This window comes from Pipistrellus kuhlii, unplaced genomic scaffold (assembly GCF_014108245.1).
Source record: "Pipistrellus kuhlii isolate mPipKuh1 unplaced genomic scaffold, mPipKuh1.p scaffold_m20_p_53, whole genome shotgun sequence".
NCBI lineage: Eukaryota > Metazoa > Chordata > Mammalia > Chiroptera > Vespertilionidae > Pipistrellus > Pipistrellus kuhlii.
Window position 1 is genome coordinate 1,451,522 of NW_023425555.1, and position 17,350 is coordinate 1,468,871.

The 17,350-nt window shown below is 47.1% G+C and overlaps 1 protein-coding gene and 1 long non-coding RNA gene across 16 annotated transcripts in view; one reads left to right on the forward strand and one right to left on the reverse strand.

The window, feature by feature from the left end:
• SPTAN1 (spectrin alpha, non-erythrocytic 1) overlaps positions 1-12,975 on the reverse strand; it is a 58,501-nt gene extending 45,526 nt beyond the window's left edge. For 6 of the 15 annotated variants that reach the window (XM_036416205.2, XM_036416203.2, XM_036416197.2 and 3 more), the window contains exons 1-3: positions 9,604-9,651; positions 1,538-1,777; positions 475-600 (exon numbers count right to left, since the gene is read on the reverse strand). In XM_036416205.2, the coding sequence (XP_036272098.1) occupies positions 475-600; positions 1,538-1,777; positions 9,604-9,636 (399 nt within the window). In that variant the 5' untranslated portion in view covers positions 9,637-9,651. Of the gene's footprint in view, positions 1-474; positions 601-1,537; positions 1,778-9,603; positions 9,655-12,844 lie in introns of those variants that run through there. The other 9 variants (XM_036416200.2, XM_036416201.2, XM_036416195.2 and 6 more) reach the window with 3 other exon arrangements.
• A 118-nt stretch (positions 12,976-13,093) lies between these two features.
• Positions 13,094-16,692, forward strand: LOC123651434. The gene is made up of 3 exons (XR_006740152.1): positions 13,094-13,636; positions 14,897-14,986; positions 16,581-16,692. It is a non-coding gene; the product is annotated as an uncharacterized LOC123651434 (long non-coding RNA).
• The last annotated feature ends 658 nt before the right edge of the window (positions 16,693-17,350 follow it).

The following is a 17,350-nucleotide window of genomic DNA, read 5'->3' on the forward strand; positions in this document are numbered from 1 at the left end:
TCTAAAGAGGCTTGTTAGACAAAGCAGAGAAAGATCAATTATTGCCCCAACTCCAGTGAACTGGCCCCAACTCCAACGAGCCTGACCGTGAGTCTGAGGACTCCTGCTTCAGAGTTGGTGGTATCGCTTGGGCACTGACTGACAGGTGCCAAAGTCATTCTTTACAGCTGGGCCTTTAATTGGCTTGCTGACTAGCCCTCGGTAACCCCCAAGACCCCAAGAGCAGGCTTGTCAATAGAAAACTTTCCTTATAGTGTCAGGGATTAATCCCATTTATCTTTGTGTCCTAAACCCTAAAGTCACCAATATGCTCTCCGTCTAATTACCAACTGTAAATGTTAATAGTTTAATTTACACAAACCTCTTTGAAGTATAACCACACTCTAATTTGTTTCCCAAAAAGAATATTCCTCACTTGTTTGCATCCATACCGAATCATATTACAGACAGGATGCAGGTATTGCTCTTACTCACCCTTATGGTTTCCGATGCAAAATGGCCCTCTGAGATCATCAGGTTTCCAGTCTCGTCCAGCTTAACGATGGCTCCTGAGTTGGCCTGCACCTCAGCTTCAAAGGCTTGATGCTTCTGTAGCTTGCCCTGTTAGCAGACCACGAAGTGAGCCATAGATGCAACCACTCAGCACTCATCCTTCTGTCGTTACCCTCCAAAATTCCTCCCCTCCTGAGTCCCATCCCCTCTAATCATGGACACCTCACTCAGCACTGCACCCATCCCCCTCTCTGCTCAATTCCTCAAAAACTCTGACTGCATCTATATGGACCTCGGAAAGCTTGGCCACTGAGATAACAAGATGCTACAAATATCCTAATGTTACTGTGCATCTGGAAAAGAACCATTATGAGGATATCCAATCCCTTCCAGAGATACAGAAACACACTCACAGTCTTCTCACAATGTAGTATTTATCCTTGAATAATACATCCACATTCACTTATGATATATTTTATTTTTTAACCATGTTTTATATATTGATTTTAGAAAGAGAAGAAAAGAGGGGGAAAGAAAGGAAGGGAAAAAGAAAGAAACATCTATTTGTTGTTCCACTTGATGCATCATTGGTAGATTCTTGTGTGCCCTGACCAAGGATCGAAGCCACAAAGTTGGTGTATTGAGACAACACTCTAAAAAACTGAGCAATTCCGGCCAGGGCTGATGATATTTTTAGCTTGTTCGATGGATTTGATTTGATACACTGTTTCTCAATACCTCTTTTTAATTAAGCACTGAGCCAGGCACCTAAACCAGCATTTCTTCTTAGATGACTTTGACACGGGGAGTAAGAGCCCACTATTGCTCCATTTGCTAAAGTCTTTCACCAAAAATCAATGAGAAGACTTTTTTTTTTTTTTTTTAAATCAGGTTTAATGTTTTGAGGTACAATTTACACCATAAAATTACCTTGCTTTATGTACAATTCAATGCTTTTTAAAGACTTTCACTTTCTTGGTATAGCTTTTAGGCAAAAACATTTGCTCTTGAGTTTTGGAACAAATCTTATGGAGATGGCACACACCTGCAAGTTGGTTGGGTCTTTATAATTCTCATCGGACGCGATCTGAAGTTTCTCTTGAATCCATTTTTCCAACTCCTCGGCATCTCTTTGGAAAAACTGGAATCGATAGGAATCTTCAAGCTTCTGGCGCCTCAGGGTTGAGAGCTCCTTGAAGCGGTGGTATCTGTCTAGGACCTGCTGCCGCCTCTCCTGGATGTCCTCTGCTGTTTCCAGCACTTTGACCCCACTTGGGTCCATTTTCTGTAAAGACAGAATGCCCTGAGATCAGCACAAGACACCAAAATACGTTTAAATAGATTTAATGGAATGAACCCCTCCTCTCTGAAGGAAGGGAAAAACCTCAGACACCCCAGCAGACAAATGAATTGAGAAGGCAGCCCCTTCTCAGGACCTCACACCAAAGCCAGATCCTACTTGTTTGTAAAAACTGGCTATCGCCAAAACCGGTTTGGCTCAGTGGTAGAGCGTCGGTCTGCGGACTGAAAGGTCAAGGGCATGTACATTGGTTGCGGGCACATCCCCGGTAGGGGGTGTGCAAGAGGCAGCTGGTCGATATTTCTCTCTCATCGACATTTCTAGCTCTCTATCCCTCTCTCCTCCTCTCTGAGAAAAATCAGTAAAATATATTTAAAACAAAAACAACAACAACAAAAAAACTGGCTATCCACAACCTCAGGGGATTCCTAACCAACACAACAATGAAACCAGGCAAAAATACGAACAGAACTATGGTTTACACTTTCAATTCTACAAGAGCTTTGAGAATTCAAAGGAAACGCTGACTTTGGCACTCAAAGAAGTATTGAGAAATCCATCCCTCTGGTCTGTGTATTTCATTATGTGGAGATTAGATAGAATCTCTTCTTAAGTCACTTTTTCTATCTTTCTATCTCAGCCTCTATTCAATGGAGAAAAGGAAATTATTATGAAGTAACTGAGCCCTTAACATCAATAACCAATAGAATTTTTTCCTATTCAAAGTAGCCGATTTCTCAGTCCCACTAAAATGTCAACTGTACAGGTCTTCTTTAGGCTGCCAGAGAGTCTGCACGAGAGGCTGAGTTTCATCTGAAAGTGTGCAATTGAAGGAAAATCAGTGTATCCTTTAAAACAGCGGGCACCAACCAGTGGTCCACGGACCATGGGTCTGAAAGGCTGACGACCACTGCTTTATTTTATTTATTTTTTAAATCTATTTTATTGATTTTGTACAGAGAGGAAGGGGTAGAGAGAGAGAGAGTTAGAAACATCGACGAGAGAGAGTCATCGATCAGCTACCTCTTGCACACCCCCTACTGGGGATATGCCTGCAACCAAGGTACATGCCCTTGACCGGAATCGAACCCGGGACCCTTCAGTCCCCAAGCCAATGCTCTATCCACTGAGCCAAACCGGTTTCGGCGACGACCACTGCTTTAAAAAACAATGTGGTCCTAGCAGGTTTGGCTCAGTAGCTAGAGTGTCAGCCCTAGGACTGAAGAATCTTGGGTTCGATTCCCACAAGTGCATGTACTTTGGCTGCAAGCTCAATCCTGACTGATCCAGGCCACTGGTTGGGGCACAGGCAGGAAAGGCAACCAACTGAGTTTCTCTCACACATTGATGTTTCTGTCTCCTCCCCTCCCTTCCACTCTCAAAAATAAATAAATAAATAAAAAAATAAAAATCCATGGGAAAATATCCTTGGGTGGGGATTAACAAAAAAACAAGTGTGATTATATATTTATCCTACTGTATACTTTCCTGTTATTGGGGAAAGCAAGGACATAATCTCAGTATCAATTTCAAATTCATCACAAATGCAGGCTAACTTGGTAGATGGCACTTCCCATAAACACTCAGTCTGCTCTACTTTAAACCCTCAGATTTCTGGACAATCTCCAAATTTTAATGTCAAAAAGAAAAACTGCCCTATTTTTGGGAGTAATCCAGAATATACCCTCTAACCAAGGGAGCATCACAGAAGAAAAGATACAAATTAATGACAAGGAGCTTCTAAATTAGTCTGTTAACATGTGATCTTGCACTGTCTACCTTCCCTCTCTATGCCTCAGTTTCCCAGAATGACTAAAAATGGCAGGTGAAAATGAGATGGTCCCAAGACCTTTCCAATTTTAAAATTATACTCTATAGAGAAGATTCTGAGATCTGGTAAAGAAAGCCCTAATGGTCTCTCCAGCTCTCACTTATAATTTATTTATACAACTCTAAAACCTGTTACCAGGGGAACACTGGAGAGCTCTTCCTGATGGCCTGGCCAGCTACTGGGGAAGGACAAGCAGGCTAAGGATCAGGCATGGAGGTGGTGCGTGCGCCCACCCTGCATCCAGCAGGAGGTAAACAAGACTGGTGAATCTGGGCAAGGCCCACGTCCCAGCTCCTCAGGGGTTACAGCAGCTCCACGAGGTCTGCACCGGTCAGCTCTGAGGACCGCCGTTCTGGAGAGACTGCCTCCTAGGAAAGAGGCCACCAGGTGACGTCAGCCGGTCACAGTTCCTTCTAAACGATTCTCCAGGTGTCAACCAGCTATTTTTGTTGTATTGTTTTCTCCCACAAAGACAGAGTTATTTATTTTACTATAAAAAGAAACCTCTTCTTTGCCATGGCACACCAAGGCCTTAAAACCTCATGGCTTCCTTCGGAGACAGGAAGAGCCCACCCTCTGAGGCTTTCCTCTGGCCAGCATTCCGGACCGCTCTCCCCGCCAGGCCCCTAGCCTCTCGGCACGCAGAAACACTGTTTCTCCTCCAAACTCACGCTTCTCTCTAGAGACTCCAAGCACAGGCTCCCTTTGCCCGCATGTCTGCCCCTCTGTGTCTGGAAAACTGTTTAGCTCTCACCACCCAGCTGAAGGGACTGGGCTGCGGGATACCGCCCCTCCCTCCCTCCTCAGATGCAGACACACTTTTCCGTAGGTTTACAAAGCGCCTGTCTATACTTCCCACTGTGTAATTAGACGGCAAGATCTCATCTTCGAATCCCTATTCCTAGCACACAAGATCATTAAGAAACGTTTGTTGAAGAATGATCAAGAGCACGCACAGCCTGCAACCAAGGTACATGCCCTTGACCGGAATCGAACCCGGGACCCTTCAGTCCCCAAGCCAATGCTCATTTGTAAAGAGTGAGGAGAGAGCTCAATAGTCTAACCAAGTTTCATTTCCCATACGGTCAAACTGGAATTGTATCCAGGAGAAAGCTAGCTTCCTGACAAGAATTGCAAACGAACACTGCGCTGACTGAAGCTGCACAGCCAGGCGGCACGGCACTAAGGAGCAGGCCTGGACCACTAACTACCAACCACAAGCAGTTTATTCTGAGAAATTAGCTGCTCTTTTCCCTCCGGTAGAAGGGACCTCAGGAAAATAAAGCTCAGGAAGGCAAGTTTTATAGCATCAATAGATAGCTGTGCCTGAAAAAAACATTTCTATTCTTTTTTTAAAATATTTTTCTTTTCCTTAGAGAAGGGAGAGGGTTATATATTGTAGAAACATCCATTCAGGCCCCTTACTGGGGATGGAGCCAGCAACCTGGGCATGTGCCCCAACCAGGAATAGATCCGCCAACCTCCTGGTGCATGGGGCACTCAACTAACTACGCCACACAATCCAGGCTCAATCTTTTGTGTGTTTATACTGTTGTTTTTTTAAAGACTGGGTCTCCCTAAGTCAGTAAACAATGACCAATCAATGTTTCTCTCTCACACTGATGTTTCTCTCTCTGAAACCAATTAAAAGCAAACACAAAAAAAGAAATAAACAATAATTTCAACACTTTCCTTGTTCTTATCCCTCAGAAGATGGGAGAACAACAGGAAATTATGTGACTTGCTTGCTTACAGATTTTCTTGTAGAGAAACTTCCGAGAGAGGACCGTTATGTCTGAGACAATAACCTCACTGCCCTTGAGCTCCTTCCTGGGGGCTAGTCTCCAGATTAATGTCTACGGGGCCTCCTCACATCACATGATTCACTGCATCTCTCAAGTCCTTTAGCTGCTACAGAAATTCCAAGAAATCACATTGGGGGTTTTTGATGAATACAGAAAATCACATTGGGTCCAGCTTGCTGATTTGGCCCTACCAATCTAGGGAGACAGTCCAAGGAGGCCGTGTTGAAATTAACCAACCTAAAAGGCCCTCTTTGTACCCCAGTGAAGTAGAACGAGTCAATTCTATAGCAAGTGCTTTGGTCAGGCAATAATGGACTGTTCTTTCCTACAGTAGATCAGCTGATGGGGGGGTGGGAGCTCTGCCAAGCCACACTGGCCCTCCCTGGGGAGCGGGGCATCTCAAAGGCACCACTGCTCTCGGGCATTCCAAATGTGCATCTGTCTGAGCACAGGGGCCTGTGATCACAGGTTAAAGGAAATTCCCCCCACCCTTAACCTGATAGGGAGCTGTCTCTAGCTTATCTATCCAAGTTCCCTGATTTCTTTTACTTCTAAAAGGATATTGCTATAAACTATATTAAACACAGGAAAGTTTTCATATCATCAACAAATGATTGCCACCCAAGGGGCTAGATAACCTCTCAGCCAAGACTGTGAGAGAGTGGAATTCCTGGGCTCTGCACATTCCCTTCGTGACTGAGTGCAGCTGCAGGCTGCTCAAGACGCCACCCCGCCCGGAATATGCAGCTGACTGATAAGGCGGACTCCGCAGAGAACGTTTCAGGCTGTTCCCAGGCTTAATGGGATTAACGCCTCTGCGCCTCAAAGAGCAGAATGGAAGAGTTTGGGGAAAGTGCCATTAAAGAACAATCTGCAGCCACACCAGCCTATCCACCTATTCCACCGACTGCAAAAACCCGCCGAGGAGGCCACTTCTCGGACTGCAGGCAACTGACTGCTTATCTCAAAACTGCAGACCAGCTCTGATTTTGCCAATCAAGTCCATGTACATGGAGAACAAGGGAGGGAAATGAGGGGCTGGATGTAGTCTCTGTATGTTTAAGAGCAGCTTCCCGAAGAAAAGGTCATGTTTTTGCGAATATTGTTAGGCAAGGCTGAAATGGAGGCTAGTCGTCAATGCCGCAATGCAGCAGCCAAAAAGCTGGCTGCATCACTCAGCAAGTCATGTGAATTGATCTCAGGGGATAAAACAGGAACGACAACCATGTCCTCTATTGTAATCAATAAAAAAACCTGTCAGCGTTCTTACAGAACTGCTGGATCTCTGGGAAGAGAGGGTCTACCGAGATGAGCCCAGGCTAGGATGTTCTAGTTTAACCAAAGATATAACATGCCTAAGAATGGCTCCTCCTAGCAAACAAATTTATACACACTGCCAACTGAAAATGGAGATCCACTGAAGAGGCTAGCCACTAATTAATACCTTTGTCTTTTTGACAAATGCCAAGAGACACTATTTGAGGCAGTTTTGGTGCTTAGGGAATTTTTAAACTCTTTAACCTAATGTGCAGAAGCTATATGCCCCCTTGTGCCAGATGTATCTGCTTTGGAGGGTGGGGAGAAGCAGTGGGTGGGACGGACTCTGTATTAAGCAACAAAAAAGGTTGCAGATACAAAAAATTTCAAACCAAAGGCCAGATGCTTTGGCCTCTGCACACTTGGCACCTGCAGTGAGTGGTGTAAGAGAGTGGGAGGACTCAGCTGCCAGTTTCTCTATGGACCCTCAGAAGAGCATAAAACTGGTGATGAGGAAAGGAGTCAGTCTTTAAAACATGTCAACAGGCTCCATGTGCGGTGTGAGAGCCCTTTGGAACACCACAAAATGAATTCTGACTGCAGGCAGGACACGAGATGCAGTTTTGCTAGGAAAGCAATTTTAGGAACTAACAGGATTAAGAGATCATTTGGCTCTGTGGAAAAATTCATAAACATTACCCAAAGCAAAAGGTCACAGAGACCATTCATCAGCTTTGTTTTTGTTGCTTAGTCAGAGCTCAAAGGTGCAGAACCAACAATGCCCTTTCCTATGGCTTATAAAGCCAGCTTACCAATTTTACATTTCCAGAGCAAGAGAACTTGATATGGGAGGGGGGGCATGAGTGGGGTGGGGGGAATTGGAATGAGAGTCGAGGACAAATATGTGATACCTTAATCAATAAAGAAATTTTTAAAAAAGAAGAAAAAAGATAACTTGATATCCATGAAGGTGGGAGGAAGGACTACCCCAGAACAAACCACCAAAGAACTGGTTAGCATCCATAACAATTTTATACCAATCGATTCTCAAATTAAATGAATTAGACAAAAAAGCCCAGCTCAGCTGCAGATTTTAGTGGCAGATCTGATGGTAAGCAGAGAGAGGTAAATGTTACATAAATTAAGAGTTTTAACCATGAAAAAAAAATCTTTGTTTAAACCACATTTCATCGATTGTGGACCAGCATGTCAGCCTTCAAATTGATTAATTCATTTAAACTGATTAGCCAGATTCCGCGGAGGTGAGCTTTAGCTTTAAGAAAGCAAGTTTCATACTGCATTGCATCAAAACGCAGAAATGCAGAGCAAGGTTGCGAAAACTTATTTTTGCATGCCCCCCAAATACTACCTTGTTGCTACTTACCTGTTAATCTTTACAATTCAGATGAGAGGTACTTATGTGCAAAACATTGTTACTGAGATTCAAAACAGGAGGAATTTATAGCGTGGCTATATATATATTTAAAATATATATAATTGATTTTTTACATTTATATATAATTGATTTTTTACAGAGAGGAAGAGAGAAGGATAGAGAGTTAGAAACATCTATGAAAGAGAATCATCATCAATCAGTTGCCTCCTGCATAACCCCTACTGGGGGTGTGTTCGAAACCCAGGAACATGTCCCCTGACCAGAATCAAACCTGAGACCTTTCAGTCTGCAGGGCAACGCTCTAGCCACTGAGCCATGGCCCATTTTTATAAATCTCGTTTAAATAATCAACCAGTCTGATTTATAAAAAGGCTTGCCTTGAATTTATCACCCATAATCACTAGACAATCGCAAAATTTATATTTTTCCTTTTGGGACATCAAGACATTAATTTAAGCATTTTTCTCTTTGAAAAAGGCCCAATTTAGCAAACACTCAAAAACTATACATAAACACAACAGATATATACATAGTGAGCTTAAAAAAAAAAAAAAAAGGAAAAGAAAATGCAAGCTTCACTTCATTACAAGGATTGTGGCAGAAGAAATAAATCAATGGGCCCTAGCCAGTTTGACTCAGTGGATATAGGGTTAGACTGGGCACTGAAGGGTCCCAGGTTCAATTCCAGTCAAGGACACATGCCTGAGTTTCAGGCTTGATCCCTAATAGGAGGCGTGCAGGAGGCAGCCAATCAATGATTATCTCTCATCACTGATATCTCTCTCTCTCCCCCTCTCCCTTCCTTTCTGAAATCAATAAAAATATTTATTTTTAAAAAAATAAAAGTCAGCCGAAACCGGTTTGGCTCAGTGGTAGAGCATCGGTCTGCGGACAGAGGGGTCCCAGGTTCGATTCCGGTCAGGGGCATGTGCATTGGTTTTGGGCACATCCCCAGTAGGGGGTGTGCAAGAGGCAGCTGGTCGATGTTTCTCTCTCATTGGCGTTTCTAGCTCTCTATCTCTCTCCCTTCCTCTCTGTAAAAAATCAATAAAAATATATTTTAAAATAAATAAGTAAATAAATATAAAAAATGAAAAGTCAATGGGAACAGGAAACAAACCTGAGTTTACAATATTTACCAAATGTAAAATACTATTTTTACTACATGTCAGATTATTTTTTGCAAACGACTAAGATAATCTGTTTCGCCCCTTGGTTCTTAAGAACCAAGTAACCATCAAAAAGCAAACACTACATGCAAACTCTAGTATAAGAAATAATATCTTCATGCCTTAAGGAGAGGAAGGTAAAAAAACAGGCGGCTCTGGAAATTTTACAATAAATTTACTAAGACTTCTGTTTATATAACACCCCAAAAAACAAAACAGAGCCCCTAACAGAAAACTCATGCAAGCAGAGTTTGCCCCACTCTCTGGATCATTCAACTGCTCCGACACAAGAGTCTTCACTGCAATCAGGCAAAACGGAAAGGCAACGCATTTCCTGCATGCTGGTCAAATACCTGGACTCTGCGCTTACGAAACGATGACAACATGATGGAAGAATGTGGAGTCTAAAAAGGGCGGGGGAAGAGCAAGATAACAAGCTTCTAAGGGCAAAGGGAACAAAATCATTTCAAACTAAAGAAAACTGATCCTTAAAAACATGAATACAGGTTAAAATCAAATTTCAGATATTTTTTCCAGTACCTTCTAAATCCCACCAGGGATTTAACATGTGGAAACAGAACCGAAGTTATCTGGTCTTAGCAGCTCCTATCTAAATGTGCTGCTGTGCCTACGTCATACCCCCTTTCAAGCCTCAGTTTCCCCCCTTTTCAAATAAAGTAATAATATTGAATATTCTGTTTAACAATAAAAATTCCAATGAATTGAGACTCCTAGGACTACATGATTCCTAAATCCCCTTCCATTCAATAACAAAATAGCATAATTTCATGACATCATCAGAAATAAGAACTCCAGCTGCAAAGATCTGACTTGGGCCTAATTTACTGGTCCACTTCCTCTATTTCCTGTTGAAAACAAGTACAAGCCCTAGCCGGTGTGGCTCAGTGGATAGAGCGTTGGCCTGTGGACTCAAGGGTTCCAGGTTCGATTCCAGTCAAGGGCACATCCCTGCGTTTTGGCCCCGATCTCCGGTAGGAGGCAGCCAATCAATGATTTTCATCATTGATGTTTCTATCTCTCCCTTTCTCTTTGAAATCAATAAAAACATATATTAAAAGAAGAAAATAACCTAAAAAAAAAAAAAAAAAAAAAGAGCCCTGACTGGTTTGGCTCAGTGGATAGAGCATCGGCCTGAGGACTCAGGATACTGGTCCGGGGCATGTACTTCGGTTGCGAGTGCATCTCTAGGAGAGGGTGTGCAGGAGGCAGCTGATCAATGTTTCTCTCTCATCGATGTTTCAAACTCTCTATCCCTCTCCCTTCCTCTCTGTAGGAAAATCAATAAGATATGTTAAATAGTTAATTAATTTAAAAAGAAAACAAGTACAAGAGGAATATGCAAAAAAGGTGGAAGGGAGGTGCAAGAACAGTTGCTCTGGCCCTAGCTGGTTTGGCCCAGTGGACAGTGCCAGCCTGCGGACCAAAGGATCCCAGGTTCAATTCCAGTCAAGGGCACGCACCTTGGCCGCAGGCTCCTCCTTAGCTCTCCTCGTGCAGGGGGGCAACCAATTGATGTGCTTCTCTCACATCGATGTCTCTCTCTCTCTGTCCTTCCCTCTCTCTTCCACTCTCCCTAAAAAAAAAAAAAAAAAAATCAACAGAAAAATATCGTTGGGTGAGGATTAACAACAACAAAAAAGAACAGTTGTTGCTATAGTCCACTGGCTCCAAGTGATCAGCTATGCGTGTCCCTCCTACATTCCTGGTCAGCACTCGCGCTGCATTCTTCTGCCTCTCCCCCCACAGCTGATAGGCCACAGCTGATAAGCTGCAGCAGCGCCCACTGCAGAGCCAGTGGAGTCCTCCATTGGCCCACACAGGCTGGCCTTCAGTGCAGGTTCAGCAGCAGCAGGCACTGGGGACTTCCTGATCCGCAGTGGGCCCCTCCCTTTGGGATGGAGGCAGGCAAGGAAAAAGGAGCAAAACCACCTCAGTAAACCTGTTCGTCAGATGGCTTGCTGAGCTCCTATGAGAGCCAGTGACAGTTCAGATTTCTCCAATTAGTAGATGACCACAAAACACACCGCCCCAGACCTACGTCAGAGAATGCTCCTCAGCTGATGGCTCCACACCTGTCCAGCGCAGAGCAATTCATTCCTCCTCACCAGCCTCCTCTCTCCATCTAGGTCCCCGGATGACAGCTAACACACTTTGAAGGTCCTCTGAGTGATTATTGGCCCAGTTACTAAAAAGGGCTTATTGTTAATTTCCGGCACAGAGGCTCTCACTGCAGCCCATTTTTTAAACTCTGACTTCAATGTGACCTTTCAAAAATCTAAGGCATGAGCTGCAACAGAAGGGAAAATGCATGGCTGGTTTGCAAAGCCGGAGCCTTGGCTCAGCCGCTTCATGCAGCTCTTCTCAAGATTTTGTTTCCTGGCTGCGAGACACCCCCAGCCTTCCATCTTTGACAGATTCTGCTTTAGCCAAGTACCATCGCTATGACGACGCGATTTCTCAACACGTTAGGCACATACTTCAGAAGGTCTCTCTTCTGTTCTCCCCTAACGGCCATGATGGCTGGTAAGTTTTCCTAAAATACCACGATGAAGACAGAACAAAGGGCCTACGGATCTCAGGATGTATTATATAAAAGCGATGCAGGAAGGGATGGCAGCGGTTCAGGCACATCTCCCACCCAGCTTTTCTTTTGCTATTCGGGCTTTTCATGTAAAACACATCCAGCAAGCCCTCCACCCTAACAAGCCCTTTATTTAAAATGCATCTGTACCCAGCACATCAGAGAGACTTCTAAAGGCAATTTGCCTTGGGAAACATCTAGTCAAATTCAGGGACGACTTTCAAACAAAAGGCTGCTCTATCCTTCCAACACCGGAAGAATTTTTTTACAAATAACATCCTGGAAAAGCCCGGGTCTCGGGGGAAACAAACCAAAACTCTAAGCTATAAAATTAGTTGATGTGGTCTCGCACAAAGCAAGAGCCGCAGCTGTTATAAGTGGGTCGGAAAGAAGTGTTTATTGCAAAGAAAAGGAAAGGGGATGGCCAGCCTCGAACCCTCCTGCGTCCGGGAAGGCCGAGAACTGCCGAGCAGGACGCAATGAACATCCCGGAGCCTTCCCCTGAGGCTCTCGGCTCTCCCCGTGCCCCGGCCGGCACTGCCCTCGGGGATTCGGGAAAAGGAGCCGCAGGGTCGGTCCCCCCGCGGGAAGGGGGCGGGAGCGGCGGGGAAGCGCCCGCAGGAAGGGGCGCGGTGACCACCGGGCCCGGGAGCCCTCGCCCCACCTGCCGCAACCGGATGGGGCCGGGCGGGGCGGCGGCCGGGCTGGGGCGGGGGGCGGGGGAGGGACGCGGCCTCGCCACCCCCTCCGCCCAGTCAATGACATTCCAGCCGCCGGGCGCCCGGGCTCGGCCGGGCGGCTCCTCCGCAGCCCACGCGCCGCGAGCCGGTCGCTACCGGCTCGGCCGGCTCCCAGCCCGACGGAGGGAGCGGCGAGGCCGGCTCACCTGTCCGCGCGCTGGCCCCGCCCCTCCCCGGGGGCGACCCGGCCCCCGTCCAGGGGTCCGCTGCCCTCGGCCCGCGGCCGCCCGGGCTCCCCTCTCCCCTCCTCACCGGCTCCGGCGGGTGAGGGCAGCGAGTGCGTGGGGCTGACGGGGGGTTTGCTGAGGGACCGACGCGCCTCCGTGGCCTCCGCTCCTCGCCGTTCGCTCCGCAGCGGAGAGTGGCGGCGGCGCGCGCGCCCCGCCTCTTTTATACGCGGCCACGCGCGTTCCGGCCGCGGGCGGGCGCGCGCGAGCGCGAGGGGGAAGCGGCGCCGGGCGCGGCGCGAGGGGCGGGGCCGGAGCGGAGGGGGCGGGGCTCCCGCCGGCTCGCCTTCCGATCGCTGGACGGAAAGGGCCGAGCGCTCCCGGAAGGAGCCGAAGCGGCGGTGCAGGGGAAAGTCGATGGCGGGAGGAGTGCGGCGGGATAGGGGGGAGGAGGACGCGCGCCAGGGGTGGGGGGTCGATGGTGCAATAGAGCCGCTGCCTCCGCCCCGGCGGCCCGAGAGGCTCCAACCGCCCGCCGTCCCGCAGCTCGGATCCTCCAATCCTGCCCCTCCCCGCCCTGCAGAGATTCTCGGCACCCCACCCTCCACTCTCCAACCTCCGCCCTCCGCCCCTGGGAGCCTTCCAGGACTGCAGCGAAGGGCGGGGCGGGGCCGTCGCCGCAGTCTGGCTGGGGATGCTGTGGCCCCGCCGGAAAACGCCCAGCCCCGAGGATGAGGTCACCGTGCGCTTCTCTTCCTCTCGCCCACTTTCCCAGGCCGCGTCGGGAGCCGCGGACTCAAGCCAACCTCTGCTGCTGGGTCTGGGGTTTGGGGTCAAAGACGGAGGATGGTGTCGGGGCTCCGGGTTTGAGGAAGTGGTAAGCAAAGGCCAAATCCGACGATAAAACATAAAAGTCGACTCATTTGGAATTCAAGTGTCATTCAGAATGTGGAGAGTTAATCATTTATTATATTATCACATAAGAAGCTTTCTCACGGGTCACCAGTAGAATAGGATGCATTTAGTCGTATTTTCTAAACAAGGCATTAAAGTTCTTCCTGGCACAATTAATTGAACTCTCCTCATGAACCTACAGTATGCTAAGCATTGCGTGTGTCACTTTCTGTTCTTTAAATCTTTGCAGTAATTTTATGAGATCGGTATTGCTTCCACCATTTTGCAAATGAGCACGCTGACACGGAAGCTGGGTGTCTCACCCTCGGCCAGGCAGGTGGGTCAGGCAGCTGGCAAGAGGAGAAGCTGATTTGAATCAAGAGGCAGAACCTTCTCACAGCCTGCGTGAAATACTGCCTTCCCACAGGAAAGGGGGTCATTGGGATGGTGGATGCTGGGGTGTGGGCACAAGAAAAATAAGAGGACTCCTGGAATTCCTGTTCTGCACAGTCTTGGCAGTTTGAGGGCCAGAACCCTGGGTGAGGACGCCCTTTCCCCAGCCCCGCTGGGTGACAGCTGGACCGCAGCCGTTGGGAGCAGAGCCTCATTCCTGTGCAGTCAAGCAGACCGGGAGCTCTGCAGCTCGGGAAGGCCTCAGCCTCCCGGTTACCGGCAGCCCTCCCCTTTACATAACATAAAGGCACTGGGCACAGCACCAGGACTGGGGCTCAGGCCCGGCCCCAGCCTCCTGGTCCTCTGCAGTCTGGCTTCTTCCCCTGTGCCAGGGATCTGCAGTCTGGCTTCTAAGTAGCCCTGGCCGTAGCCATGATAGTGAGGAAAAATCCTATTCCTACACGCCACCAGGGCGGAGAGGAAAGAAAAGGAGTGACCACACCCAAGAAGCAGCTTGACAGAATCTGGAGGAAAAACGGAGGAACCAGGAGGCATTTCCTGCAATCTTCTATATGGAGAAAACAGGACCGAGTCACTGCTCCGAGGCTGTGCGTTTCTGGGAGCAGCCGATGGCATTCACAGCCTCTTCCAGCGGGTAGCAGCAAAAAAACACTCAGCTCCCGGTGCAAAATGGCTAACAATCAGAGCTCTCCAAAGCTTCCAAGCCCTGTTCCAGCAAAAGAACCAGTCTCAAGGCCATGGGCAGAAGCTATAAAAGGGAGGGTTTTTCTATTTTTTTCTCCTTTTTTAAAATTCTCACCCGAGGTTATTTTTTCCATTGCTTTTTCAGAGGCAGTGGAAGGGAGGGAGAGGAGAGAAACACGTAAGAGACACGTCAATTGGTTTCTCTCCGGCATGAGCCCCAGAACCCAAAACCCAGGTACGTGCCCTTGGGCAGAAATCGAACCCAGGACCCTTTGGTGCCAGGGCTGATGCTAACCACTTAGCCAATGGGCCAGGGCAGGCGATTTTTCTTTTAAACCATTCTGGCTCATAGTGAGGCCTCCAGCCAACAGCAAGACAGACTGGAGGCCTTAGAGCTACTGTATTGATACAGAAACTAAAATCTGATTATTGATCCTTTGATCTGAGATATGGCCAAAAACATTCTCTCTCTACCTCCCATTCACCCACCCACCCCATTCAGCATCTGGCACTGACCTAAGCCATTTTAAAGAAACCTTTCTGCAGGTGTTCTATTGTCTGCCTGCCCCACCTCCCACCAATTTCACCAGGTGCCTAACCCTGCCAAGTGTGGGAAGAGGGAGATGACAAAGCAGATAATGGCACTCTTTGTTGTCTGAGAGACGTTAGGAAAAAAACAAACCTTAGGACAGTAGCAGCTTAACCAATCACCGCCTTAGGCACAGAGCTCCAGGCCTACGGAAAAGCAGGGGGTAGGACTGAAATTAAGCTCCTTTTTCTATGTCAGCTGTTCCCTGAAGAGTTGATATGTGCCCTAAATTTAGGCATCTCCGTAGTCCCAATCCCACCTTTTCGACCTTTCCAAGTTGCTCAAGAGTCACCCATTGGGAAATACACTAAATGTGATGATTTTTTCACATGTTCTAGCATGGAAAGTCACTTGCCCACTTTCCCTGGGAAAGTCAAGTCTCAAGTCTCTCTCTCTCTCTCACAAACACACACACACGCACGCACACACACATGCACACGCACATGCACACAAGCACACACTCAGACACCCCAAGCACCAGTACTCCCACTATTTTAGGTCCCAACAAGGGAGTCCTACTGACAAGCGAACTGCACTTCCTCCCAGATGACAATCCTGGCTAGCAAGGAACAGCACAGAGCTCCAAATCAGTGACTGGCCTGGCCTGGCATGGCTCAGTGGGTGAGCATCGGCCTATGAACAAGGAGGTCATAGTTCAATTCCTGGTCAGGGCACTTGCCTGGGTTGCAGGCTCGATCCCCAGTACGGGACATGCAGGAGGTGCCAATCAATGATTCTCTCTCCCCCTCTCCTTTCCTCTCTGAATCAATTACACACACACACACACCTAGGCACTTATTCACCTGGCCAGTGTTTCCTTTGATTTAGAAGGAAAACATTTTATTATGGAAGATTTGTAACACTAGTACAATGGACTTCCATATGCCCATCACCACCTTCAACAATTACCAACACTGCCCTTCTTATCTCATCTATTTTTAAATATGTTTTATTGATTTTTTTACAGAGAGGAAGGGAGAGGCATAGAGTTAGAAACATCAATGAGACAGAAACATCGATCAGCTGCCTCCTGCACACCCCCTCCTGGAGATGTGCTCGCAACCAAGGTACATGCCCTTGACCGGAATCAAACCTGGGACCCTTTAGTCCACAGGCCGAGGCTCTATCCACTGAGCCAAACCGGTTAGGACTTCTTATTTCATCTATTACTTCACCTCGTTAACCTTGAACATGGAACACAGTTCCCAATCTTCTTTGACTATGGAACTTTTTTTTCTAGGATCCTGCAGAAAAACTCTCTGGGAAAGCTGCCCTAAGTGAAACGGATCTGTCTTCTGAGCTCCCAGCACTTTTAGCTCAAACCATCCAGCCCTAAAGCCCATAAATCAGTCTCCACTGAATGAACATTCCATTCTGCAAGTCACTGCTCCACTACCAGTAGGAAGCACCTTGAAAAACCTGTTTGCAGTCAACGCTCACGGGGTGATGACAACTTCGAGGGAACTTCACTGTGGATTCTATAATAGAGCCGGACTTTGCCTCCTCATTGACTGGAAGCATGGCTTTGTTTGTTTTGGCGGGGTGGGGAAAAACTCTCTAAACTCTGAAATAATTTCACATTTACAGAAAAGTTACAGAACATGAAACCTCACACCCTACACACAGATTCTCCAATTTGTTAACATTTGACCACGTCCTTTATTATTATTATTATTATTTTAAATATATTTTATTGATTTTGTACAGAGGAAGGGAGAGAGATAGTTAGAAACATCGATGAGAGAGAGTCATCGATTAGCTGCCTCTTGCACACCCCCTACTGGGGATATGCCCACAACCAAGGTACATGCCCTTGACCAGAATCGAACCCTGGTCCCTTCAGTCCCCAAGCTGATGCTCTATCCATTGAGCCAAACCGGTTTCGGCTATTCTATGCATTATATACTTGTGTACACACACACACACACACACACACACACACACACACACACTGCCCCAAATGATTTGAGAATAAGTTGCAGATATCTTGCCAGTTACCTCAGGTATTTC